The sequence below is a fragment of the Protopterus annectens genome, chromosome 6.part1 (assembly GCF_019279795.1).
Source record: "Protopterus annectens isolate FY-2018-M chromosome 6.part1, PAN1.0, whole genome shotgun sequence".
Lineage (NCBI taxonomy): Eukaryota > Metazoa > Chordata > Ceratodontiformes > Protopteridae > Protopterus > Protopterus annectens.
The window spans coordinates 68,720,518-68,747,259 of record NC_056738.1 but is presented as its reverse complement, the minus strand read 5'-3'; the positions used below and the strand labels follow the sequence as shown (position 1 = coordinate 68,747,259).

The 26,742-nt window shown below is 40.8% G+C and overlaps 1 protein-coding gene across 2 annotated transcripts in view; it reads left to right on the top strand.

Annotated features, from left to right (window-relative positions):
- Window positions 1–26,742, top strand: part of CFAP210 (cilia and flagella associated protein 210) — a 570,861-nt gene that overhangs the window by 291,890 nt on the left and 252,229 nt on the right. For both annotated transcript variants that reach the window (XM_044075493.1, XM_044075494.1), the window contains one exon: window positions 18,979–19,118. In XM_044075493.1, the coding sequence (XP_043931428.1) occupies window positions 18,979–19,118 (140 nt within the window). The remainder of the gene's footprint in view (window positions 1–18,978; window positions 19,119–26,742) is intronic.

Below are 26,742 nucleotides of genomic sequence, written 5' to 3'. Positions count from 1 at the left end.
TAAAGAAACTAGTTTTTCTAAGCCTTTTTCACCTTATTTTAAGTTAGTTTTTTCTAAATAGTTATTGTGAAGTAGTCCATCCCATTCCCTGTTAATCCCCCCCCCCTTTTATCCAAAAAACTATAGAAATTTTCCCTTGGGCCCTAGGCCCAGTCCCTCCCTTCCTAGTAGTGAGTGACTGTGTTTTGTAGGGATTTTATTTCTAATTACCTTTAACTTAATTTAAATTAATTTAATTTATTTTTAAGTGTAATCGGTGTGTGTGTGTTTGTGTGGTTACACTTTCCCCTTAGGTATGTCTAAGGAATCAAAGGTCTCAGGCTTTAAGAAGTGTGACTCGTGCTGTCAGAAGATGTCTCTGACAGATGGTCACACTTCTTGTGTGTACTGCCTGGGACCTTTGCACCTGCAGGACTCATGTGCTGTTTGCCATGGCTTCAGCCCTAGAGTCCTGCAGGAGTGAAAAAATAAACTCATTTTTAAGGGGTTTATTGAAGCCTGAGGGTCCCTCGACTCAATCATCGGGGAAACCCTCTAAGCCTTCCAGACCTTCGGCTCCAGCCTCTGAGCCGTCTTCTGGAGGTCCTAAGGCTATTCGAACATCGGCTCCGGCCGGAGCTGATGAATCTCAAATAAAAGCCCCTACGGTGTCCTCGGCTCCGGCCGGAGCTGAGGAAGACATAACTGAGTCGGCTCCGATCAAGTTGTCGGAACTGACATCTAGAAAAAGGTCCCGATCTCCATCTATCAGCTCCGTTCATTCGGCTCCAGCATCACCTTTGCTGTCTGAATGGAGCCATAGATCCCACTCTTCTAGGTCTTCCAGGTTATCGGACCATGACCTTCAGAGAGTAGTGAGTCAACTTCTTAAGTCCGAGGCACTAGCCCAGATGCTTCAAAGTCTGACTCAACAGTCGAGAACAATTCCCATCACTCAAAATGTTCCTCCTCTGACTCTTTTGAGTTCGGTGCCGGGGCGGCTCGGACCCGAGACTGTGGTGGCGTCGGAACCGATACCTTTGTCTTCGGTTCCGTCGTCTGCTCTGATGTCTTCCTTGGAAGAATCTCGGTGCCGGACTTCCCTCGTCGGCTCCGAGGGGGCGAGTGGCATCGGACCCTTGTCCGACCCCGCTCTCCCTCTCGGTGCTTTGGCGCTGGTGAGTTTGGCTCCGACATTGGCCTCGGAGCCATCACTGTCGGTGCCGGGGGAGGTTTTCAGTTTTTCGGAACGGAGACCTCCGGCTCTGCCTGACAGGGGTGCCTTCGAGGTCATGAGGAGCATGTTAGAACCAGGTTCAACTCCACAGTCAGCTCCTTCTGCCCTTCCCCCCATGGTGCCTCCGGTGATTTCTACTCACTCTCTCATCCCCGACCGTAGAGAGCCAGCTCCTCAAGTTTCCCCTGTGGGGATCTCCTCCTCTTCCGAGGCCTCTCCTGATCCTGTAGGAGAGCCCCCTAGGAAGAGGCAGTGCAAGAGGAAGCACATTGACTCCCCTGAGTCTGTCACCTCTGACACTGGTTTAGAGGATTCTGAAGGCTCCCCTCGTTCCCCCTCTGAAGATGTCTCCTTTGCAGACATCCTTGAAATCTTAAAACAGAGGGGGAATTGGCCAGCCCTCAACCCTTCAGAGGATGAATCAGTGTATCTTGAGGCGTTTGGCTCTCGCCCTTCCACCTCCTGGGTGTCCCCTCCCTTTGACCCCCTTATGCAAGTGGTGGCAAAGAATGCTTGGGCGGCTCCTGATTCAGTGGAACCCACCCCCAGGAGACCATCAAAATTCATTACGGCCCCCAAGGACAAAAATTTTTTGACCAAAGGCGTCTCTGTTGATGCTATAGTGGTGGCTGCAGCCACCAAGAAGGAGTTAGCTGATCCTTCGGTGCCTGTTCATCCTCCTAACAAAGAGTCTAGGTCGATGGACAGGTACTGGAAGCGGATGTTCTCGTCAGCGACCTTTACTGTGAGATCGCTGAATTACCTGTGTCAGTTCACTCGTCTACAGAGGGATTTGCTCAAGGAAGCGAGTGAAATGTTGAAGGACCCAACAGCTGCGGGTTTTCAGGATAGGATGAACTCTCAGCTGGCAACCCTTAATTCTATAACTAACTCCTCCATGCGCCTCCTTTCATATGCGGCGAATGGAGCAAGTAGAGCGGCAGGTACAGGTGTAGCCTTGCGTAGGCACGCCTGGATGCGGCTATGTAACTTTGTGGACCCTTTCAAGGTGTCCTTCACTAATTCCCCCTTTGATGGATCATCCCTCTTTGGTCCTCAAGTGAAGGAAACCCTGACTAGGTGCGAGACTGATGGCAAAACTCTCTCTGCCGTCGGAGTCCGTTTTTCTACTCCTTCTAGACCTTACCCCAAAGGTCAGAAGGGGGGAAAGATGTGGTTCCACAAACAATCTCAAGGAGATTTGCCTGATGCACAGAGTCAATTCCCCTCTAGAGGCAGAGGGGGGAACAATAATGGTAGATGCCGTCCTAGAGGCAGAGGGGGCCCGCAGAATCAGGGCAGTCGAGAATCTTTTTCCGACAAGCCCTTTCAGCATCCCTGAGGTGTTGCCCAACTGTCTACCTTCGGAGGCAGTCGGGGGAAGGTTGTCGCTGTACCCAGAAGCCTGGCTATCCCTAACTCAAGACAAGTGGGTACAGTCTATCATTTCCGAAGGCTACAGAATCCCTTTCCTTCTCATTCCAAAGCAATCCAAAAAATCCCTTCCAGACGTTCCACCCAGTCAAAGGGAGCAAGCAGATTTAGAAATTTCAAAGCTGCTCGCAAAAAGAGCCATTCAACCAGTTCCAGCAGACCAAACAGGATCCGGAATCTACTCCAAATTCTTTTTGGTTCCAAAGAAAACAGGGGTCTGGAGACCCATTCTGGATCTCAGCAACTTGAACAACTTTGTCAAGAAAACAAAGTTCCGGATGGTCACACTGCAGTCCATTCTACCCCTTTTGGGGTGGGACAACTGGATGTGCTCGATAGATCTCCAGGACGCGTACTATCACATCAGAATGAGTCGACGCTCCAGGAGGTTTCTCCGCTTCAGGCTGGGAACCAGTCATTTTCAATTCAGAGCCCTTCCCTTTGGTCTCACTACAGCCCCCCGAGTGTTTACCAAATGCATGGCAGTGGTAGCCTCTCATCTGAGACGACAAGGATTCCAGGTGTTTCCTTATTTAGATGACTGGCTCCTTACAGCCCCCACCAAGCATCTTTTACTTCTTGCCAGAGACTATACCTTTCACACATGTCAGGCACTAGGCATTTCAATAAACTACGAAAAGTCTGTCTTGTTGCCTTGTCATGTTATTACCTTCATAGGCGCAAATCTAGACACAGTCAATATGTCAGCCAGACTCACAGAGCACAGAATAGCAGACATACACAGACAGGTCTCTCTTGTCTTGCAAAGCAACAAAGTCAAAGCCAGACTGATCCTGAAAGTCTTAGGGATTATGGCAGCGGCCATTCCCCTTCTACCATTAGCTCGCTTCCATATAAGAATTTTACAATGGATGCTTTTCACACAATGGTCTTACCAAAGACTTCCAATGTCCCATCCTATTCAGATAACTCAATCGTGCAAGAATCATCTCTCTTGGTGGATCACATCTCCCCAGCTCCTCCTAGGGAGACCTTTCGTCCCTCCCCCTCCAGTTGCTACAGTGACAACGGACACCTCCCTGATCGGGTGGGGGGGCATTACCAGGGCAGGACAGTCCAGGGCATGTGGCAACCGTTCGAGTGCCACTTGCACATAAACGTTCTAGAGATGAGAGCAGTGCTTCTAGCATTGCAAGCTTTACAAGACTCTCTTCCCAAGGGAACTATAGCAATTCAGACAGACAACATGTCCGTAGTGTGGTACATCAACAAACAAGGCGGAACCAGATCTTACCCCCTATGTCGAGAGGCACTCAGACTGTGGCAATGGGCGATTTCTTCTCAGAGATTTCTGTTAGCAATGCACATCCCCGGGAAGTCCAATGTGATTGCAGACAAATTGAGCAGGGCTATTCTCATGCCTCACGAGTGGTCTCTGAAGAATTCAGTGTTGGAGAAAGTTTTTCGAAAGTGGGGCCGGCCTTGCTGCGACCTTTTTGCTACTCCCCAAAACAGCAAGTGCGACGACTTTTTCACCCTCTTTCCCCAACCAGGCCACCCCAGCAGAGATGCTCTAGTGCACGTTTGGCCCCGGGGATTTCTGTATGCTTTTCCTCCCTTCCCACTGATATCTCAGCTGATACAGAAAGCCATCGCTCAGGAAGCTTCCATGATCCTCATTGCCCCTTACTGGCCTCGACAGGTTTGGTTCCCATTTCTCCACCGTTATCTGCTGGAGCAACCTTGGCATCTGGACCCAGTTCCAGACCTCTTGACCCATCAGTTGGGTCAGTTGCACCACTCCCTTCCCTCTCTGAACCTCACAGCGTGGTTCCTCCAATTCCAACTTTAGCCAGGCTTCCTCTGATATCTCACTCAGTTAGAGATATCTTGATAGCCTCTCATAAATCTTCCACTCGGAAGATTTATCATAACAAGTGGAAAAGTTTTTCCTATTGGGCGCAGTCAAAGAATATAGATCCTTTCACTGCTTCCATTCAATCAGTACTAGACTTTCTAGCCGAACTTTTCCACTGAGGTTCGTCCCCATCTACCGTTAGAGTTCAATTGGCAGCAATATCGAACTTTCATGTTGGAGTCTCAGAGTCCTCCATTATGTCTCACAAACTCTGCAAAGCCTTTTTAAAGGGAGTTTTTATCCTCAAACCACCCATCAGAGATCCTCCTCCCCAATGGGATCTCAACTTGGTTCTGACGTCCTTAATTCTTTCCCCCTTTGAACCTGCGGCTTCATGTTCAATAAAGTTACTTTCTTGGAAAACCCTCTTTTTAGTAGCTATCACTTCAGCTAGAAGAGTCTCTGAACTCCATGCTCTGTGTTGTCGACCCCCTTATCTTGTATTTCATAAGAATAGGGTGTCCTTACGTACTAACCCGTCCTTTTTGCCCAAGGTAGCTTCACTGGCAAATTTGAATCAAACCATTGAGCTTCCTGTTTTCTTCCCAAATTATTCTAATAGGTCAGAACAAAAGTTACACTGTTTAGATGTTCATCGCCAACTTAGGTTCTATTTAGACAGGACCAAACAATTCAGGAAATCTGACCAACTGTTTGTTTCTTACTCAGAAGGTAGAATGGGCCTTCCAGTTTCTAAAGTGTCTCTCTCTAGATGGCTTACTTCATTGATTACCCTAGTGTATGAGATAAGACATCAACAGTTGCCATCCAAACCCAGGGCTCATTCAACTAGAGCTTTAGCCACTTCTATAGCTTTCCAAGATAGGTTGCCTATTGATTCGATTTGTTCTGCAGCTACTTGGGCTTCTCCCCATACCTTCATTTCTCATTATAAGTTGGACTTGGCCTCTAGAGACCGAGCCAACTTTGGTTCCACTGTACTCAAGAGTCTGTTCCGATAGGCCACCCAGGACAAGGTGCTAGGGACGCGGTCCCATCTAGCAAGAATGAAGGCGAGATTGACAACTTAACATTTAGAAGTTATGTACCTACCATAACGTTCCATGTTAGTTGTCTTCTTCTCGCCTCCCACCCTCCTTCCCCCTAGCCAGGACAGACCTAGAGGAGTTTTTCTTTGTTCCTTATGGAATTTTCTTGCTGGCCTTAGCTTTCAAATGAGATCTGAGGAGTTACTGCCTAGCATTGTGGGATATAGGGGAGCCTCGAGCCGGTGGAACTAGCTCTCGAGCTTTTAGAATGGCCGAGTCGGAGCCGAGGATCGGCTCCAAACCCATCCAGCAAGAAAGAAGGTGAGAAGAAGACAACTAACATGGAACGTTATGGTAGGTACATAACTTCTAATTTTCTAACATATCAATCCCTTCATTATTTAGAATTGAAGTAAAAAGAGAGTGTCGTAATAAGACCATTTTGCATCCTCTGAAAGGACCATTTTTCACATTATGAGCTTACGGTACTTGTGAAATGAAGAATTTAGTATATATGGTTAAGTGTTGTAAATGTACAGCCTATTATGTAGGTAAAACCAGTCAGAGACTTAGGGATAGAATATGCGGACATATGTCAGAGATTAGAAGGCAAGTAGAAACTAATGCCTTGTATAAACATATGCTAAATACAGATGATGAACATATTTTTAAATTCATGATTTTACATGTTGTACCAGAGTTTATTGGGGGAGGTGTTTTACAGATTTTAACTGAAAAGGAAGAAAGCAAATGGATTTTGCATTTTAATGTACAATACATGCCCCGATTAAATGAGGCATTTAGTCTTAAGCCAGTTCTTAAAGAACAGCAAAGGAAAGTATGATGGCTGTTTCTTTAAATTTTAAATAGTGTTATCATGTGATCTTAACTATTTAATTGCCTTATATTGTTTTTGTATAAAAATGTGACTTTACTTTTGCTGATTTTTCTGGCCGAAGAAGTGTTTTTGCGAAAGTTTACTTGTAATTAAAAGATTTTCTGTTATACTCATAGCTCCAGATTGCTTGGTTTTACAGTTTATTTACTTTATATGTCAGGGAAAACTTGTTTTGAAATCAGTTTTTGTAAAAAAATAAATAAATAACTGTTTTTGTTTAAAAAAATATTAGTGGGGACTTGGACTAGTGGTTTTGAGAGTTGTCATTTACATTTTTACCTCAAAATTTTTAATTTCTTCTCAGAAGGATCACTGACTCTTCCTGGCTCTTTTACCTGTTTTTCAGTTCATCTTCTTGGCTAAACCATGGAGCAGGCTTTGGGTTCTTCCTTCCCCATCTACAAGAAGTTTTCAGAGAAATCTTTGATAATCAGGCCAACTCCCTCACTGCATCAGCTGCTGAGAAATGATTGTGCTGTAGCCAAATCAGGTACATCAGACCACTCATAGTCTTCTCTAGATCCCTCTATAGTTGCTGGTGGAGAAGCTGCTGAGGATTGGGAGTTAAGTTAATCTTTTGCAGCTGTTGGGTTCTCCTCATCAGGCAAGGGAGAACCACAATGCTTTATGGCATCCTAGACTGCCTGATTCCTGGGGAAGAGCTTCATCTTAGGGGTTGGTCAATTTCTAAGGGGTCTCCTAGGAAAACAGAACGTTAGGTGTATTTCTTCTCCTGTTTCATAGAGGTTGGATAGGGAAGACTGGCTGGGTTTTACTAAGGGCTGTTTTCAAACCTTTAATTCTTTAAGTTCTGATTCTACATTGAGTTTTAAAAGAAAAAGGTGTCCCACATTGTCTGAGACTGATTCCCAGTCAGAAGGACAAGAATTTTGACTGGGAATCTAATTCTCCAGTACCTACATCTCAAGAAGGGGAATCTGATTCTGAAGAAAGTTCTTTTGCAGATTACCCCCTCCCCATCCCCAGAATAGTTGTCTTTTTCTGAAATTATAGTCAGAATGAAATAATTGTTTCAGTGGAACAGTGTGAAAGTCTAGTATTCCAGCAAAAATATTTTGATTTATTGTAGATGGATTTTCCCCAAACTGCGGCTATTCTTTCTGTGCTACCAGTGGATGCTTTCTTGACAGCCTTAAGCTGTGCACCAAAAACTCTGATAAATTGTATAAGGTCCCTCAGACTCACAAATATATATTTTCTAATCCCAAAACAGACCGTGCAGTTATTTCATAGGGAAACTTTCTGTTACAAAATAGCTTGTCAATGTTAACTGTATCCGTTCTGACAAAGATGGAAAATATGTTGATAGATTTCGGAAGAAAATGTATTCTTCTTTTACTTTAACTTTCAGAATTCTGAATTATCCGGCTCATATGTCAAAATAACCTGCTTGTTTCTTTTGAAAATATGAGAAAGTTAACTCTTAATTTCCCTTCTTCAGATATTAAGTCATTTCTGAATTCTTTAATCACGTTTTCCCTCCGGTAACAAAATTTTTTCTTATAACTGCTGATACTGTACCCAAAGCTGCTGTAACTGAATCAGTAATGAAAAGATTTACTTGATTACTTTCATAAAATTTGCCAGAAGATATCACAGCTGACATTTTGAATTCTCTATTTGATAAAAAGATGTTGTTTGGCCCCTTTTTGGTTGAAGTCTTCAAATTATTTGATGAAAGAGAGAAGTTAATTCAAGGGTCATGCAGATTTTTCAGCCCTTCTTTTCAAAGTTCAATAGGACCTTTCCTTCCAATTCAGGAGCCTTTTATAGAATGCAAAACAAATAGTCTGAGGAAGCTAAAGAAAATATAATTTCAAAAAGCAATGGCATGGAGGTTTAAAACAGAAGGGAAGAGTCTCTCAGAACTCCACAAAAAGGCAGACTGACTATATATCCTCCTCAGATGCTCCCTTCATCCTACCCTGGCAGCCCATTAAATCTTTCCAAAAGTCCAAGTCTTAATTTTTCTCAGTGTTATCAGATAACCTCTTACAACTGGGTCCTGAGAATCATTCGGAAAGGTTACAGTTGGCAACTGAAGTCTCTTCTTCCTTTGCAGGAAATTCTTTTATCTCTCAAACCAAACATCTCTATTTTACCTAGTTCTGGAACAAATACTGTCTCTTGGGGTCAAAGAACTACTTCCCCCAGATAATTCAGGGAAATGGTTTTATTTAAGAATCATTTTGATTCCAATGAAAGAAGGAACTTAGATACAGTCCTAGACTTTTTTCTAAACCTTGACATCAGAATCTCAAAGTTCAAGGTGCTTTCCATTCAAAATATGTTACCGCTTATCCCACATCTCTGTTTTTTGATAATATCTCAAGAAGGGGAATCTGATTCTGAAGAAAGTTCTTTTGCAGATTACCCCCTCCCCATCCCCAGAATAGTTGTCTTTTTCTGAAATTATAGTCAGAATGAAATAATTGTTTCAGTGGAACAGTGTGAAAGTCTAGTATTCCAGCAAAAATATTTTGATTTATTGTAGATGGATTTTCCCCAAACTGCGGCTATTCTTTCTGTGCTACCAGTGGATGCTTTCTTGACAGCCTTAAGCTGTGCTCCAAAAACTCTGATAAATTGTATAAGGTCCCTCAGACTCACAAATATATATTTTCTAATCCCAAAACAGACCGTGCAGTTATTTCATAGGGAAACTTTCTGTTACAAAATAGCTTGTCAATGTTAACTGTATCCGTTCTGACAAAGATGGAAAATATGTTGATAGATTTCGGAAGAAAATGTATTAGGTTCATAGGTTCATAGGTTTATACTAGGCTATCTGCCCTAAGGCATTTATAAGCCTAGCCCAAATTATTGTGGCTTACGCCACCCCTTATATGAAAAAATACTGTGCCCATTAGTTTGTTGTGCCTCTGTCCAGCAGTGACCCAGAGATGATTCCCGGGGTAAACCTACGATCTCCCATCCACAGGTCTAGATTTCTCTTGAACAGAGTCAGCGAGGTGCTCTGCCTCACATGGACCGGGATTTTATTCCACAGCATAGGGAGTCTCTGAGTGATAAATCTATCCCTCCAGCACATCCTATTTATATCCGTGCTAAGGTTTAAGTCACTTGCTCTAGTGGTTTTGGTGGATTTGGATTTTTTGAGGTGGAGCATGTCCATTAATTCCGGGTTGGACATGGCCTTGTATGTCAGGCACATGTCACCTCTGAGCAGACGGTATGCGACTGAATAGAGCTGGAGTTTCTTCAATCTGGCAGCATATGACAGATTTTGGAGTCCCTTTATCCTTTTGGTGAGGAACTTTTGGGGTCTCTCCAATTGCTGCAGATGTCGGGTGAGATACATCCCGAATGGGGCATTGTACTCGATCATTGGTCTGATAAGTGAAGAGTACAGGGGAACAATGACCTCACTAGATCTGGATGTGAATCCTTCATGATCAGGTGGGCAATGTAGAAGGTCTTTCTAACCACTTTAGCAATGTGAGTGTCAAAAGAAAGGCCACTGTCAACCTGGGTCCCCAGGTCCCTGATAACCTCTTCTGTGCTTAGTGGATTGCCACCTATATGGTAGCTTGGGGTTACCTTGTTTTTCCCGAAGGGTATGACTATACATTTTTTGGCGTTTAACTTCAGGCCATGGCTCTGGCACCAGCTATCTGTTTCTGTGAGTCCCTTCTGAAGGATATCCGTGTCCGATGCACTTTCCACTATGGCGCCAGTTTGCAGTCATCTGCAAACTTTGTCAGCCAAAGTCCTCCCATGTTGGCCTGTACTTCTGAGAAGTAGATGCCAAACAATAGGGGGCCAAGGACCGAGCCCTGTGGGACACCACTTGTGACCGGCTTGGAGTCTGACACAGCGCCAGCAACTCTAACCCTGTGGGTTCTGTCCTTAAGCCAGTTTGCAACCCATCTTGTGACATATGGGTTTACATTTAAGCTGGTAAGTTTTTCTACAATATCTTCTTTTACTTTAACTTTCAGAATTCTGAATTATCCGGCTCATATGTCAAAATAACCTGCTTGTTTCTTTTGAAAATATGAGAAAGTTAACTCTTAATTTCCCTTCTTCAGATATTAAGTCATTTCTGAATTCTTTAATCACGTTTTCCCTCCGGTAACAAAATTTTTTCTTATAACTGCTGATACTGTACCCAAAGCTGCTGTAACTGAATCAGTAATGAAAAGATTTACTTGATTACTTTCATAAAATTTGCCAGAAGATATCACAGCTGACATTTTGAATTCTCTATTTGATAAAAAGATGTTGTTTGGCCCCTTTTTGGTTGAAGTCTTCAAATTATTTGATGAAAGAGAGAAGTTAATTCAAGGGTCATGCAGATTTTTCAGCCCTTCTTTTCAAAGTTCAATAGGACCTTTCCTTCCAATTCAGGAGCCTTTTATAGAATGCAAAACAAATACTCTGAGGAAGCTAAAGAAAATATAATTTCAAAAAGCAATGGCATGGAGGTTTAAAACAGAAGGAAGAGTCTCTCAGAACTTCACAAAAAGGCAGACTGACTATATATCCCCTCAGATGCTCCCTTCATCCTACCCTGGCAGCCCATTAAATCTTTCCAAAAGTCCAAGTCTTAATTTTTCTCAGTGTTATCAGATAACCTCTTACAACTGGGTCCTGAGAATCATTCGGAAAGGTTACAGTTGGCAACTGAAGTCTCTTCTTCCTTTGCAGGAAATTCTTTTATCTCTCAAACCAAACATCTCTATTTTACCTAGTTCTGGAACAAATACTGTCTCTTGGGGTCAAAGAACTACTTCCCCCAGATAATTCAGGGAAATGGTTTTATTTAAGAATCATTTTGATTCCAATGAAAGAAGGAACTTAGATACAGTCCTAGACTTTTTTTCTAAACCTTGACATCAGAATCTCAAAGTTCAAGGTGCTTTCCATTCAAAATATGTTACCGTTTATCCCACATCTCTGTTTTTTGATAATATCTCAAGAAGGGGGATCTGATTCTGAAGAAAGTTCTTTTGCAGATTACCCCCCCCCCCCCCCCCCATCCCCAGAATAGTTGTCTTTTTCTGAAACTATAGTCAGAATGAAATAATTGTTTCAGTGGGAAGAATGTAAAAGTCTAGTATCCCAGCAAAAATATTATGATTTATTGTAGATGGATTTTCCCCAAACTGCGGCTATTCTTTCTGTGCTACCAGCGGATGATTTCTTGACAGCCTTAAGCTGTGCTCCAAAAACTCTGATAAATTGTATAAGGTCCCTCAGACTCACAAATATATATTTTCTAATCCTAAAACAGACTATGCAGTTATTTCATAGGGAAACTTTCTATTACAAAATATCTTGTCAGTGTTAACTGTATCCCTTCTGACAAAGATGGAAAATATGTTGATAGATTTCGGAAGAAAATGTATTCATCTACTTGAACTTTCAGAGTTCTGAATTATCAAGCTCATATGTCAAAATAACCTGCTTGTTTCTTTTGAAAATATGAGAAAGTTAACTCCTAATTTCCCTTCTTCAGATATTAAGTAATTTCTGAATTCTTTAATCACATTTTCCCTCAGGTAACCAAAACTTTTTGTTATAACTGCTGATGCTGTACCCAGAGCTGAAGATTTACTTGATTACTTTTACAAAATTTGCCAGAAGATATCACAGCTGAGATTTTGAATTCTCTGTTTGATAAAAAATGTGTTGTTTGGCCCCTTTTTGGTTGAAGTCTTCAAATGATTTGGTGAAAGAGAGAAGTTAATTCAGGGGTCATGCAGATTTTTCAGCCCTTCTTTTCAAATTTCCATATGACCTTTCCTTCCAATTCAGGAGCCTTTTATAGAATGCAAAACAAATAGTCTGAGGAAGATATATAAAACATAATTTCAAAAAGCAATGGCATGGAGGTTTAAAACAGAAGGGAAGAGCCTTTCAGAACTCCACAAAAAGGCAGACTGACTATATATTCCCTCAGATGCCCCCCTTCATCCTATATTAAATATTTCCCAAAGTTCAAGTCTTAATTTTTCTCAGTGTTATCAGATAACCTCGTACAACTGGATCATGAGAATCATTTGGAAAGGTTACAGTTGGCAATTGGAGTCTCTTCTTCCTTTGCAGGAAATTATTTTATCTCTCAAACCAAACATCTCTATTTTACTTAGTTCTGGAACAAATACTGTCTCTTGGGGTCAAAGAACTACTTCCTCCAGATCATACAGGGAAATTATTTTATTTAAGAATTATTTTGGTTTCAAAGAAAGAAGGAACTTAGATACAGTCCTAGACTTTTTTTTTCTAAACCTTGACATCAAAGTCTCAAAGTTCAAGATGCTTTCCATTCGACATCTGTTACCGCTTATTCCACATCTCTGTTTTTTGATAAGTCTAGGTTTAAAAGATGTTGACCTCTATATCCACGTCTTCAAAGACTTCATTCTTATTTTCTTTTTTTTTTTTTTTTTTTTTTTTTAAGATTTTCTGCATCTGGCTTATATTAGCATTCTTACCCTTTGGGTTATCTACAACCCCAAGCATGTTTATAAGGTGCAGGTTGTGAAGTATTTGCTTTTTTCCATATTTAGATGACTACATTATTTTTGCAGACTCTTTTCAAAAGTTTAGAAATCCCTGGCCTAGGTAAAGGACTTCCTTGTTAGTATTCCAGGTGAGCTTACAGAAATCTTCTCTCATCCCTTCTCACTGTATAGAGTTTCTGGGATCTCTTTTGGATACATCCATAATGAAGGATTTTCTTAAGACAGAATAGATCTTTACAAGGAACAGTTTCTAAATTTCTTCACCAAGTCTCTAACCTCTACAATTCTTATGATTCCTCTGGCCAGACTTCACATGAGAAAAAAATCAATGGCTCCTCAAATCTGTTTGGTCCCAATACCAGTATTCTCTTTCTGTTCAACTTCCAGTGTTTGGGTTTAGCAAAACATAGTTACTTTAGTGGGTGGACCAGTTATCTCTCAACCCAGCTTTCCCCTTGTCCTTTCTACCTCTTACCTACTATGTAACCACAGATGATTCAGAATTTGTTATGGGAGCTATAGAACAAAGAGGACTAACTATAGGAGGTAATTATCAATGGAATGATGTCAGTAATAAATGCTGTCAAATCTCTTAAATAATCTTTGGACTCCTGGACCACTGCTAGTAATCACAGACAACACCACAGTGATTTTGTACATAGACAGAGGGGAACCAGATTATAGCCCCTCTGCAGACTAGCTATGATAGCCAGCAAACTAGCAATTCAGCCTCATTCTTTACCTTCAGGTGACCCACATTCTGTCAGAGCAGAGCATTATTGCAGAAAAGCTGATCAGGACTTGCTAGACCCTCATGAATAGAAACTGAATCCAAGAGGTCTTTCGGGAATTTATCCAAATGTGTGGGACTCCTCAAATAGGTCTGCTTGCCCCCATTCATAAAAAAAAAAATAGTTAAACTCTGCTCCAAGATGACTTGCAGACAGGCCTGGAACACAGATACCTTCTTATTCCCATGAATGGCAGTGTTCCTGTACACCTTTTCATTGATATCCAGGGTCATTCTAAACATTCAGAAGGACTCCCCAAAGGTAATTGTGATGACTCAATTTGGACCTGGCAGCAGATGTTATTTCTTTTTTAGGAAATGACAAGAGCAATTACCATAAGCTTCTTTACAGACCAGACTTATTCACACAGGACAGTGGTTGCTTGATACACCCCAAGCCTCAACAAATCTTCAACTGACTGCCTAGATAATAGAGTTTTAATACCTTTTAGGCATCCATTTTATGAGGATGTGCAGCAGGTATTACAGGAAGCTAAGAAACCTGCTATTAGAAAGCCATTTTCTATTTGTTGCCAAACTAAGAATGTGGACCCTTTAAAACCCAGGTGCCTCTAGTTCGAATATATTTCTCTGCGTTATTATCCTCTGGCTCTTCTTACTCTTCTATCAAGATTCATCTCATGGTCATGTGCTTGTCTGTCCTTAAACCCCCCATTCTACCAAACCCAAGTCACACAGTTTTTACAAAGAGTAACTCATATCCATCCACCTAGAAGACAAGCGTCTCCTTCTTAGGATCTCATTTTTGTTCTAAACCAGCTCAACTGGCTGAACTGAAGTTCTCAACTTGGAAAACAGTGCTACTCATTGCTCTGACCTTTGCAAGAACAGTATCTGAGTTACAAGCTCTTATGGGTCTGTAAGCCTTTTCTTATTTTTTCATAAAGTTTGGGTATCTTTGAGAACAAATCTTTCATTTTGTCTACAGTGGTTTCAGAGTTTACTTTGAGTCAGTCTATTCATCTCCTGGTCTTTTTTTCCAGACCACTACCCCCAAAAAAAATAAATAAATAATAATAAGGGAGAAAGGATTTTTCCATAGTCTGGGTGTCCACAGTCAGTTCAGGTACTATAATGACAGGGCTGGAACCTTTGGGAGTTCAGATCTACTGTTTATTTCCTATGAAGGTAAGAAAATGGGCAAATCAGTATCAAAACAAACAATTTCCAAATAATGTCTCATGCAGTTGTTTTCTGTTATCCTTTCCATGACAAGTCACTTCCAAGCAAGGTCAGGGCCCATTCTATCAGGGCTTTGGCTTTTTCTGTGGCTTTTTGGAAAGGAGATAGCAACTTGGTTTTCTGTGCATACATTTACAAACCATTGCAAATTGGATGCCTTTTTCAGGCCAGAGCAGATTTTGCTAGGACTATTTTCTAGAGGCTCCTAATATGTGATCCTTCTCCTTCGTCCTTTTTTTCTAAGCTGCAACAATTTCCCACATTGCTTTGGTACTGCAACAGTGATCTAATGATGAACATAGTACAGTTGTGCTTGTAAGCTTACCATAACAGTAGATGTTCGAATCGATCGCGCTTGCAGTAGGGACACCCTCCCTCCATCCCACATTTTTGTATCATGTTGTTTGACAGAGTCTGAATATTTATATTAACTTTTTTCCTAGCATTTACCTGAAAATCATGGTTCATGTCTCTCTTACTCTGAGGTATGTAAGCTCTAAAGGTTTAGAACCCTAACCACTGACTTTATATAGGTCTCCTGAAGCCCTTCAGTGGTTAGGATACATGGAAGCTGCACTAAAGCTTTGGAAGCAAGCTGGTTGTCATGTCCTTATCAGAATATATAAACCATATAGCTTAGGTTATTGCAGCAGTGATCTAGTTGAACATCTACTGTTATAGTAAGTTTATTTATATAACTGTACTTTCTCTGACAGCAGATTTATATTTTGTAAAGATTAAATTAGTGTATAATCCTTACATATAATTCATCTTTCTTATTCAAATTGTTCCTTACAGAATGGGGGAAAAACAGTCTTCTAGTATTAAAAGAGGTTAACAAAAACAAAGGGACATATTCATAGACGTATTCATTATCAAATTGCGAAGTGCCCAGCAAAATCTGTTGCTGGAATTCAGAATGTGCAGCTATGTAAAGATTCATAGAACAATGTAGCACTACAGGGCAATCTTCTAAAAAGCTTAGAAAAAAGAGTATGCAAATTATGTATAATGACATGTAAATGAAGAAATATAGTGTAATGAGTATACATCGGCATACAAATGAGCTTAAGTAAAAGCAGGCATGATTCATGGTTAGTCATGTAGGCGGTTTGGCCCGAATATAAAGATAAAAAGCACACTGACAATTTCAGTGCTGCATGAGCAGCAGTGCTTGGAGTATAAATAACAGTAGTGCACAGCAGTTTCCCAGATACAAGATGCAGCTATACACGCCAGTGAAACTGATGCTGTCAGAGATTAACATCCCAGGATCTACTGGACTGCATTCATGTGGAAAACAACATCAAATCGGCTTTGGTTTATCTGTTCAGCTCAAATAGTGAAACTGAAGGGATGCATGGACCTCCTATACATGTGAATACCAAGATATGTGTAGCCATTACTATACTAGCTACAGGGACCTTCCACAAACAAATTTGGGATACAGTGGGTACATATCAGTCATCATCCTTTAGAAAACCCAAGACATTCTTCAATAAATTACAGTCACATTTGGATGAGCACACCTGTTATCCTGACATAGAAAGAGTCACCTTGCCCACCTTTCCAAAGTGGGAGTCATAGATTGCACTCAAATGGCAATAAAGGCCTAATCAGATGCCCACAGACAACATTACTTCAGCAGGAGGGGGTATCATTTAATCTACTGCCAGAAAGTGTGCAATATACAGAGGCTAATAACCCATGCATCTGTACAGCTACCTGACACTGCCTTTGATTCCCAGATATGGCATACAAGTCATCTCTGTCACTACTGTGACATTCTAGAGGCCCACCTAGTAGGTGATTGCAGGCACAACAGTGGACTCATATTTCCACAACCACAAACAGACTTACCAATTCCTTGGTATCTCTCCCACCTCATGTCTCTACTGTGTTACAGGTGACACTGGAGCCCTGGTTGATATACCCATAGAGAATCCACAATGCATAGTAACAGCAATATAACACCACCCACACCCAAACCAAGAGCATAGAACACGCATTCAGCCTTCTTAAATCCCATTTCTACTGCATAAACATGTCTAGGGGTGTCACTCCGGTATGCCCTCATCACAGACTGCCATGTCCTTATAGAATGCTGCATGCTCCATAACATAATTCTTCAAAAATAGAAAGGACAACCAGCATCACTGAGAACTAACACCACCACAGCAACAGGGCCTGTTGCAACCATTAGTGCAGCATTCAGCTGCAGCAACAGATGACAGCAGACATCAAGCAACAGTTGCACAATATTCCTCCAACATTGTTGTGTGTAGTTTATCAGAGCATCATTCTTGGACTCCATGGTCTCATGGAGGCCTAGGGGAACTAAGTCTTGGGCCATATGTATAGCCAAGGACTGTACCATGATTACAGCTCTGCAGTCTGTTGTTCGAGTCCAACAGCCGCCCCCATCTATGGACAAGTTGTTACAGTGGCCAACATTATGAATCATTGCTAGTTTACACACACTGGATATCTATATATCAGATGCAGGGCACCGGTACATCACTGTAGGCCCAATACTAGTGGTGACAGTGTTGTCAGTCACAGTGGAGACCCTCCATGACAGGGATGGCACTCTGCCATGCAGTGAATCCTTTAAGGTGGGTGTGGGAAAGCTATACTTTCATCTTGTGTAATGGGTGTAGGCACATCAAGGAGGGAGACAGACGTTGTTACTGTGTTCTGAGACTACAAGTCACGGTGGCTTCATTGTCAGACTCTGAGCAGGCACTGACTTCAGCTTGTTAATCAGCTTCCAGGTCCAAGAGGCATTATAGTAGCAGTGGCTTTCCCTGTGGATACAGAATAGAGTACACACTTTGTGATAGTGCTTGTCCCACAATCCCTCATGCCCCTTGGTGCTTGTCCCACAATCCCTTATGCCCCTTGGTATGCATGCTGTTGACAGCTGCATTCATCCTGGTAAATATGAAAAACTTAGCTGTGCTGGTATTCCACTGTGTCTTATTACCCATCATACCTATGAAACAGATAGGCAGTGGTCAATGCAAGTTCTCTTGCAAAAGTCTAGGCGGAGTTCCTATGCAGACAATGCATTAAGGCTAATAACCTGGCTAACTTTGAGACATACATGGCATGTGTAGACTTCTGGAGTCTTTATCATCTCCTTCTGAAGTAATCCCTGTACCTTAGTCATCATCACTGGTAAGCGTGCTATACTAGAGGGAGAGCTACCCCTAACCCACCCCTCACTGGTGTCCTGTACAGCAGTATCTTGGACTTCAGAGAAGCCCATCTTAACATGTTGTTTACATGTTTCCAATATTGCTGTGTGTAACTCATGGAACTGACATTGGAAATCACTGTGGCCCATGCACAGTCTAATAGAGGCTGGAGGGTGCCCTCTCTCTCTTTCAGGCATCACCCTTGTGTCTAGAATTCCTGTAGTAAGGCATTGTTTTTTTCAGGGATGAACTTTTTCAACTTCTGCCATCTATTCCTCTCCAGCTGACTTTCAGCACAGTGATGGGAAATGAACTGTTCAATTGCTCAGGAGAGGACTGATGACTGGCTGGCAGTGAGAGCTTAAACAGTGAAAAAAACAAGTGAAAGTGTTGATCTTCATGCCAATAATATGGCCATTTTATTACAGATTTATGCTTCATGTGTATCTAAAGAGTATTGAAATATTAAAGCATTTTTTAGTTATCAGATCCTGTTGTTTGATTGCCATTACTTTATACACCTGATAGACTAGGTCAGTTTGTTAAGCGAGTCGCATGTGGTACTTCTTGATGCACTGTAGATGTGAATCACTTGGATGACAGGGAGCCAAGGTGTTCTCTGTTTATTTTCTTGCTAAATAAGTGACAGTTGTTATCTTTAGAATATTTTGATGCTTACAATTGTTAAAAACCTGCCATTCTGGTGAACTAGTAATAAAGACCAAAAAGAGAAAAGGAAGGATATGGAAAAATAATTAACAGAAGTAATGAGTGGAGAATGTTAGCACATATAAAAACAGAAATATTTTCTTATTTGCATACTGGCATTAATGATTTTTTTCCTCACTTTCATTTAGGAACATGTCTCCAATCAAGAAGTCATTAAAGAAATAGAAAAACAGAAAGAAGATGAAGAGAATGAAAGGATTAGGTTTTTTGCTACTGCAAAACAAAAAATGGCAAAACTAAGGAAAGATAAAGAGGCTGAAGTACATAGGTTAGTCACATAGCTAAAACTTTCCTGCTTATGTATTTGGAGAATTATAAAATGTAAAGTTGTTATGCACTGAAGACTGACACGCTTGCTATCATTGATGGAAACATAAAAGACTACATCAGGATTTGATCTCTGTTATTTATTGCATTAGCAAATGAAAGAGCGTGCGCTTTTCTTTGGTGGTCTGGTGCTTCCTCTCTTCACATCTGTTTGTAGTATATGTTGAGGTACAGAAATACTTTTTTGTATTGCCTTTTCTCTGATAAAATAATCAAGGCTTTCTTAAGAAGCAGGAATATAAGTCAGAATTTAAGCATTAATGTTTTGTTTCAAGTAGTAAATGATTAAGTTCTCTGGACCATCTCAGTGACATATTGACAGTTCGTTTACTAGACTACACTAGGGGCCAGATTCTAAAATACTTGCACTCAGTGCAAATAACTTATGCCTGTGTAAGCCTGCTTTATATAGATAGGCCTTACACAACAGTAATTCACTTACACTGAAAGCAAGTAAAAAGGGGATGGCATGGATTGATTACAAAAAGCATTTGATAGTATCCAACATTCATGAATAAAAGAGTGCTTAAAATGTACAACATACACCCTACACTAATCAACTACATTACAGTGACCATGAAACAGTGGCAGACCACTTTGCAATTAGGCCATGATAAAGGACAAATTATTATCCCAGGGATAAAAATTCAAAGGAGGATATTCCAGGGTGAGTCTTTGTCACCGCTGCTGTTCTGCCTTGCCCTTAACCCATTAAGCTGTTTACTTAACAGCTCAGGCCATGGCTATAATCTGGCTCCAACAAAGTGTAAAGACTTCTCATCATTAATGATTTAAAACTGTATAGCTCATCAGATGAGGAACTGAAAGCATAACTGCAAGTTGTCAAAACTTTTTCAGATGACATAAGAATGTCATTTGGTCTTGATAAATGTGCAAAAGCAACCTTTAAAGCAGGAAAACATCAGTTTGGGACAAGAATGTGATATAAAAGAACTTGACAAAGAAGGAGTGTATAAATATTTGGGAACTGATGAAAGATCAACAATAAAACATGAACAAATGCAAATAAAACTTAGTAAGGAATACTTCAGAAGACTTAAATTAATCCTGAAAACAGCACTGACATATAGGAATAAAATCCAAGCTATAAACCAATTTGCTCTTCCTGTGCTAACTTACAGTTTTGGAATGATTGACTGGCCCCAAAATGTGTTGGATAGATTAGATAGGAAAACAAGAAGGATGCTCACCAAATGATTTATAAAAATCAGTGCCTACCAAGATTATATATTCCCCGTTCCGAAGGAGGGATGGGCCTCCTTAAAATTGATTATATGTATAGATCTGCAAACTTGGGACTCCACACATATCTGCTGACGTCACAAGACCCATATGTAGTGAAAGTTTTGAAACATGAGAATAAATCTAAGATGACTTCTCTGCTTAATCTAGCAGAAGCATATCCTTGCCAAGCAGGAATGGAAATCAAACCAGAAGTAGATAAAATCAGGCAACTGAATTTGCCAAAAAACAAAAGAAAGAATATAAGGTGAAGGATCACATGAGAAGGCAAGAAATGTGGAAAATGCATAAATATAGTTGCAAGTATAGAACATTCTGAAGAACCTCATGTTGATCAGGAATAAATGCAGGAATGGTTAAGGAGAGGTGAATTCAAACCAAGAGATGAAAGGTTAATATTGGCAGCCCAAGATAGTGGGCTGTGTACATGTTGGTTTACAAAGTCCATTGAACATGTGGGAGAAATAGACAAATATAGGTTGGTTGCGACATACTAATGGCAGAAGGACTGTATACTGAAAGGCATAATAATGTGGCAAGACTGTTGCACTGGGGATTGTGCAAACATTATGGTATTGAAGTGGCTAAAAACATTGGAAATATGAGCCACAAAGCATATTAGAAAATGAAGAAATCTACATCACATGGGATCATCCATTACCAACAGCTATAAAAGATGGATGTTAGAAAACCAGATATAGTGGCCCAGGTAAAGAAGACAAAGTAGCATTGACCACTGAAATCGCCACACCCAGTGACTACAGTGTCCTGCGTAGAGAGAGACACAAAGTCATAAAATATCAGGATTTGCAGGCAGAAATGAGAGCAATGTGGAAGAAAGATACCCAGACAATTCCAATAGTAGTAGGAGCAAAATGTCTTATAAAGAAGAGTCTACAATCATATTTAGATATACCACCAATACATGTAACTCCATACGAATTGCAGAAGAAGTCATTACTGGGCACATTGTGGATGTTGCGAAGAGCACTACTGGCTGACATCAAGGAGTGAAACAATAATAATTTCGTGAACTTTAATTGTACTTTGACTTAGGAATGGGGTCCATTCCCATCATGATATTAGAAACGCAAAAGACATGGAGAAATTTAAAATAGCAAGTGTTATGAAATCTGGCCCTAGGTGGACTAAACACTAAACAAATTTATAAAAGTTCCTAGGTTTGCATATTTCAGGAAAAAGCACTATAGCTTGCTTTTCCATTTTATCTTAGGGTAACTTGTTTGCCAGCTGTGTATTGCACTGGTTCTCAGGTTCAAATCAAAATAAACTTGATGCTATTGCAGATTGAGAAAAAAATCATGGAAGCATATACTGCAGTATAATGTGAAATTAGTCTTTATTACAGGTGCATAGTAGAAGAGGGGCAGTGGCCGAGTATGTGGATAAAAAAAAACTTGTTGGATTATTAAGACATGACAAAGATATTTATTTATTTATTTTACATTTGTTGACCGAGCTAGTCCAACTGGATATATGTCCATTTTCAGTGGAGGCCCGGGGAGAAAAGCTCCCACACTTCAGAATAGAATCACAATAACATAAGTACATTACTAAGATTTAGCAGATTATACTAGTATATTACATTTTAGCTTAAGAGTAAGGAAAAATCTTCCAAGCTACATAACACGTATGGATATACATACAGCAAAATATAAGGTAAGTGAAATCGAGCACTATTTGAACTTTAAAAAGGTTATACAAACAATAATGTTAGTAAAAAAGAATAATTAGCTTGTGTGAGTGAGAAGATGAGTGTTTAGAGACAGTGGAGGTAGTTAGTCTGGGTTTGCATGGGGGCATAGCCAGTGCAATTTAAGGTATGGTTTGAGTTTGGATGTAAATAGGGTAGTTGAAGGTAAGGAGGTTAGATCAGTAGGGAGGGAGTTCCAGGTTTTACCCACTGTGTTAGAGAATAGAGAGTCTCCAGCCAGATTGCTGGTTTTACTTATTTTTACCATTAATTTATTTGATGAGCGCAGGGTCTTAAGGTTATTGTAGGGGGTGATTAGGTTAGTTAGTACTGGAGTAGTTGTAGGATGAAATAGTATCTTATGGGCAATAGTTAGCTGGTTTGATAGAATAAGATTTGGTAATTCTAACCATCCTAGTTGATTAAGATTGTTACAATGATGGGTTCTATATGTAGACCCAGTTGCAAATCTGGCAATATTGTTGTAGGAGCTAGCCAACTTGTTCAGATTGATTTTGTATAGTTTGGTATAGATAGGGAATGCATATAGTAGGGTTGAGATAAGGTGGGTCCGGGCAATGGTGTTCCTGGCTAGTGGGGTAAGAAAGGGTTTGATCCTATAGAGGGAACCTAGTTTCTTGTTTACTGTTTTATAGTGTTGTTAATATGTGGCTCGAAGGTGAGTTTGTTATCGATTAGTACTCCGAGTAGTTTTATAGTAGAGTCAGGAGATATGATTGTACCATTGCTAGATGCGACTGTGAAATGCAGTGAGGGAGCTTTACGGGTGGGAGTAAATAACATTTTTGTTTTTTTTTGGGTTCGGGATGAGACATCGTTGAAGAAGCCAATTCTCTACTGTGTTAAACGTGTCTTGGGTTAGGGACTGAAGTTGTGATAGTGAAGAGGCTGAGCATATTAGTGTGGAATCATCCGCATATTGGATACAGGTGGCTTGAGATAATACAGAGTGTAGGTCGTTAGTAAAAATAGAAAAGAGGAGAGGACCCAATATGGAGCCTTGAGGAACACCAAGGGCAATTGGTAGGTGGGAAGACAAGTTATTCTCCCATAGTACAGCCTGTTGCCTGTTATTTAGATAGGATTGGAACCATTGTATAGCAAGTGGATCCAGTGAGAAGTTTCTAAGTATGTTTATGAGTAGCTGGTGGTTGACCATGTCGAAGGCTTTTGACAGATCAATAAAGAGAGCTGAGGATAGAGTATTGATATTACGGTTTTTATTAGTGACATCGGTGAAGGAAAGAAGAGCAGAAGAGGTGCTATGAAATGGTCTGAATCCATGTTGGCAGGTAGCTAGTAGGTTCTTTTCTAGGGGGTGGTTTAATAGTTGTTTATGAATGCACTTCTCCATAATTTTTGACAGAGGGGATAATATGGCTATAGGCCTATAGTTAGAAAAATATTTGGAGTTACCACCTTTATGCAGGGGGATGACATGTGAGATTTTCCAGATTGATAGAATAGTTCCTTCAGAAATAGTTCTGTTAATGAGGATGGATATGGGGCAGGCTATAGCTTTGGCTGCTATTTGCAGGTATTCTGCAGGTAGTAGATCTGCAGAGAGGGTGGTGGGTTTAAGTTTCTTAATAAGGGTGCAGACAAAGGATGTAGGAATGGGTTGGAATTGAAATATTGGGGGGCTGTTAGGGATAATATTGGAAGGAGATGCAGTGTCAGGGGATAGCTGATTGGCCAAAGATTGAATGGTGTCTGTGAAGAAAGTGTTAAAAGAATTTGCAATTTGGTTAGAGCTGTGGAGATTGGAGCCTGGGGAGGGGGGTGGGTGTGATTGAGCGATCTGGGTGCAAGAGTTTATTTATACCTGACCATAATTTTTGAGGTTTATTTTGGTGGGTTTGCTGGAGGTGGCAGTAAAAGTTTCTTTTATCTGACAATATGGCCTTTTTAGTTTAGTTTCTTAATTGTCTAAATTTTAGTTGATCCGCCAGGTTTTTGGTTGTACGCCAGCTAGCCCAGAGTTTGTTTCTGTGGAGGATTTTTTGTTTGGTAGTTTTGGTGAGCCAAGGGGCTGGTTTAGACCTGCTTCTTACTATACGAGTTGGGGCATGGTAGTCTAGAATAGTTAAAAATTTAGAGTTAAAGTATTTAACGGCTTTTTCTAATGGTAGGTGTTTCAGGGGTGACCAGTCGCAAGCTGCAAGTTCTTTTTGAAAACTGTAGGGGGTTAAAATTTTTATTACATCCTATTTTCTTATATATGGTTGGGTTTGGGGTATCAGTCTTATACCTGATTAAGTAGGTGAGTGAGTGATCACTTATATCTTCTGGGAGGGTCCCTACTTTGTAAGATTGGTTTTGACTGTTTGTGAGAATCCAATCTAGGGTGCTGTCATTATTATTATGTTTATTGGTTCTAGTGGGGACTGTAATGGTTTGTATAAAACCGTGTAGGTTGATATGGGTAGAAGGCTGTTCTGATGTGCAAGACATCCAGTTTATATTAGTCACCAATAATTATGGTTTCTTGTGGGTAGGTGGTGGACAGCCTACTTAGGATAGCCTCCAAGGTGTTGATATTGTTACCTGGGGGAAGGTAAATACAGATTATGTAAATGGATTTACATTTGTTAAGTTGAACTTTGGAGATAGGAATTTTTGCATTGCTAGTTAGGGGAGGTTTAGAGTCAATGGAGGTGACTTGTAATTCAGATTTATATAAGATAGCTACTCCTCCACCTTTCTTAGAGTTACAGTCAAGTCTCAGGATGCTGTAACCAGGGGGGAATAACTGTAGTATCTTGTATGGTTGGTTTGAGCCATGTTTCAGAGAGGCAGAGGATGTCAAATTAATGTACATCCATGAGGGCATGTAGGTGAGCAACTTTATTGTTTATGCTTTGAATATTGAGATGGGCTATCAGGAGAGAGTTGGAGGGTCTGTTGACCAGGTGTGCATTAGTAGAATTTGGGGTGCTAGGCTTGATGGAAGTGGTAGAGTTTGGGCCAGTGTTTGGATGTATATCGCCATCAATTAGGGAGTGGACTTGTATTGCCAGAGTGAGTATTTAACCTTTACATGTTAGGCTCTGGGGTTTTCTAGCTCTAGGGCTGTAGTATGTGATGTGAGTGAGCCTATAAAATTTGGATGATAAATACTTTGGTGGATAGGATGTGTAATTGTGGCTATGAGGGATAATGAGTGTTGGTGTGGATGTTTGTTTCATGGGGTTATGAAAGTGTAGGTAGTTGAGGTGTTCATAGAAAGTAAGTAGATAGGGTATAGCTAAAAATAGGTAGAAGTGATAGTAGGAGTAAGGGTGTGAAGTGTATATCGGTAGTGTTAGGTGACATTGTATAAGTGTAGTGTGTAGGTAAGTATACAGGGATGGGTGCTAATAGATATTGAATAGTGGGAGGCAGGTTGTAGCACTTTGAGGGGTTGGTCTATGTGACTGCCTGTATTGAAAGGGGGTGTGGTTAGTGTGTATAAATGTAGGAGCACTGGGTGTGGGTGGAATTTAGGGGCAGGGTAGGGGAGTGGAGTGAGCCCGCAGGGTGAACGGAGCAGGTGGAGCCACAGAAGGAGTGAGCTCTAGGAGAACAATCATTGGAGAGCTGTTTGTTAAGGTAAGTGTAAGGTGGAGAAAGGTGGGAGATGTTAGCCTTGATCGTAGGGATAGAGGGAGTATAGCTAACTGATACAGAGTATGAAGATATAGGGATAGAGTAGGACTATAACGCAAAGAGCTGGAGATACTATGTTCCTGAGAGAAAAGTTTCAAGACAGAAAGATAGCTTTAGGACAAAGGCGCCACCTAGTGGCCGATGTCGATTTAGCTACAGTAGTTCCCTTTAGGAGGTAGTAGGTATTGAAATTGGAATTTGAGGATGAGGGAAGAATATTATGTATTTACAAGTGTATAGAAGAGAAAGTGGGCTAGGAAGGAGAAAAGAATGGTAGTGGCTGCTGGACGCCCTAGCAGGGGAGTATACTTTAAGAGCTACAATAAATTATACAATGTTACTTCTGTTGTCAGAATTTGTATAACACATACTTTCTTCAGTTGTATTGTTCTTGAGGGGCTGTTTCACAGGGTGAGAGAAGAGGCAAATCCTTGGTTTGGGTGAAGATGGCAGTTAGTGGTAAAAGGTTGCTGGCCAACAGGACAGGGCAGTTCCACAGTTTTAGTGCCTTACGAGCAGGTAGGGCAACTGATTGCATGAAGGGAGAGAGAAACAAAGAGGTTAGATAAGTAGGATGTTAAGCACAGATATTAGGTAACAAAACATTTAAGGTAAAGCACATACTAGTACAAACACGAGGTGTTATTGGTAGCTATTCTTCAATATATTGAGGTTCAAGTTAAAATACAAGGTTGGGTAGATTCATTTACATAGCAAACACATTCCAGTTGCAACTAGCATTGCCATGAAGCCAACACAGTAAGATTCAAAAAAGCTGGGCACACAGGTAGTAAATATCAGTTATAGGGTCAGGAGTAAGGTGTACAGCATGTGTGTGGGCAAAGGGAGGCTCAACTCAGACATGGGACATTCTTATTCAAGATAACATTTGTAACATTTGTATTGCCAATGTGAGTAC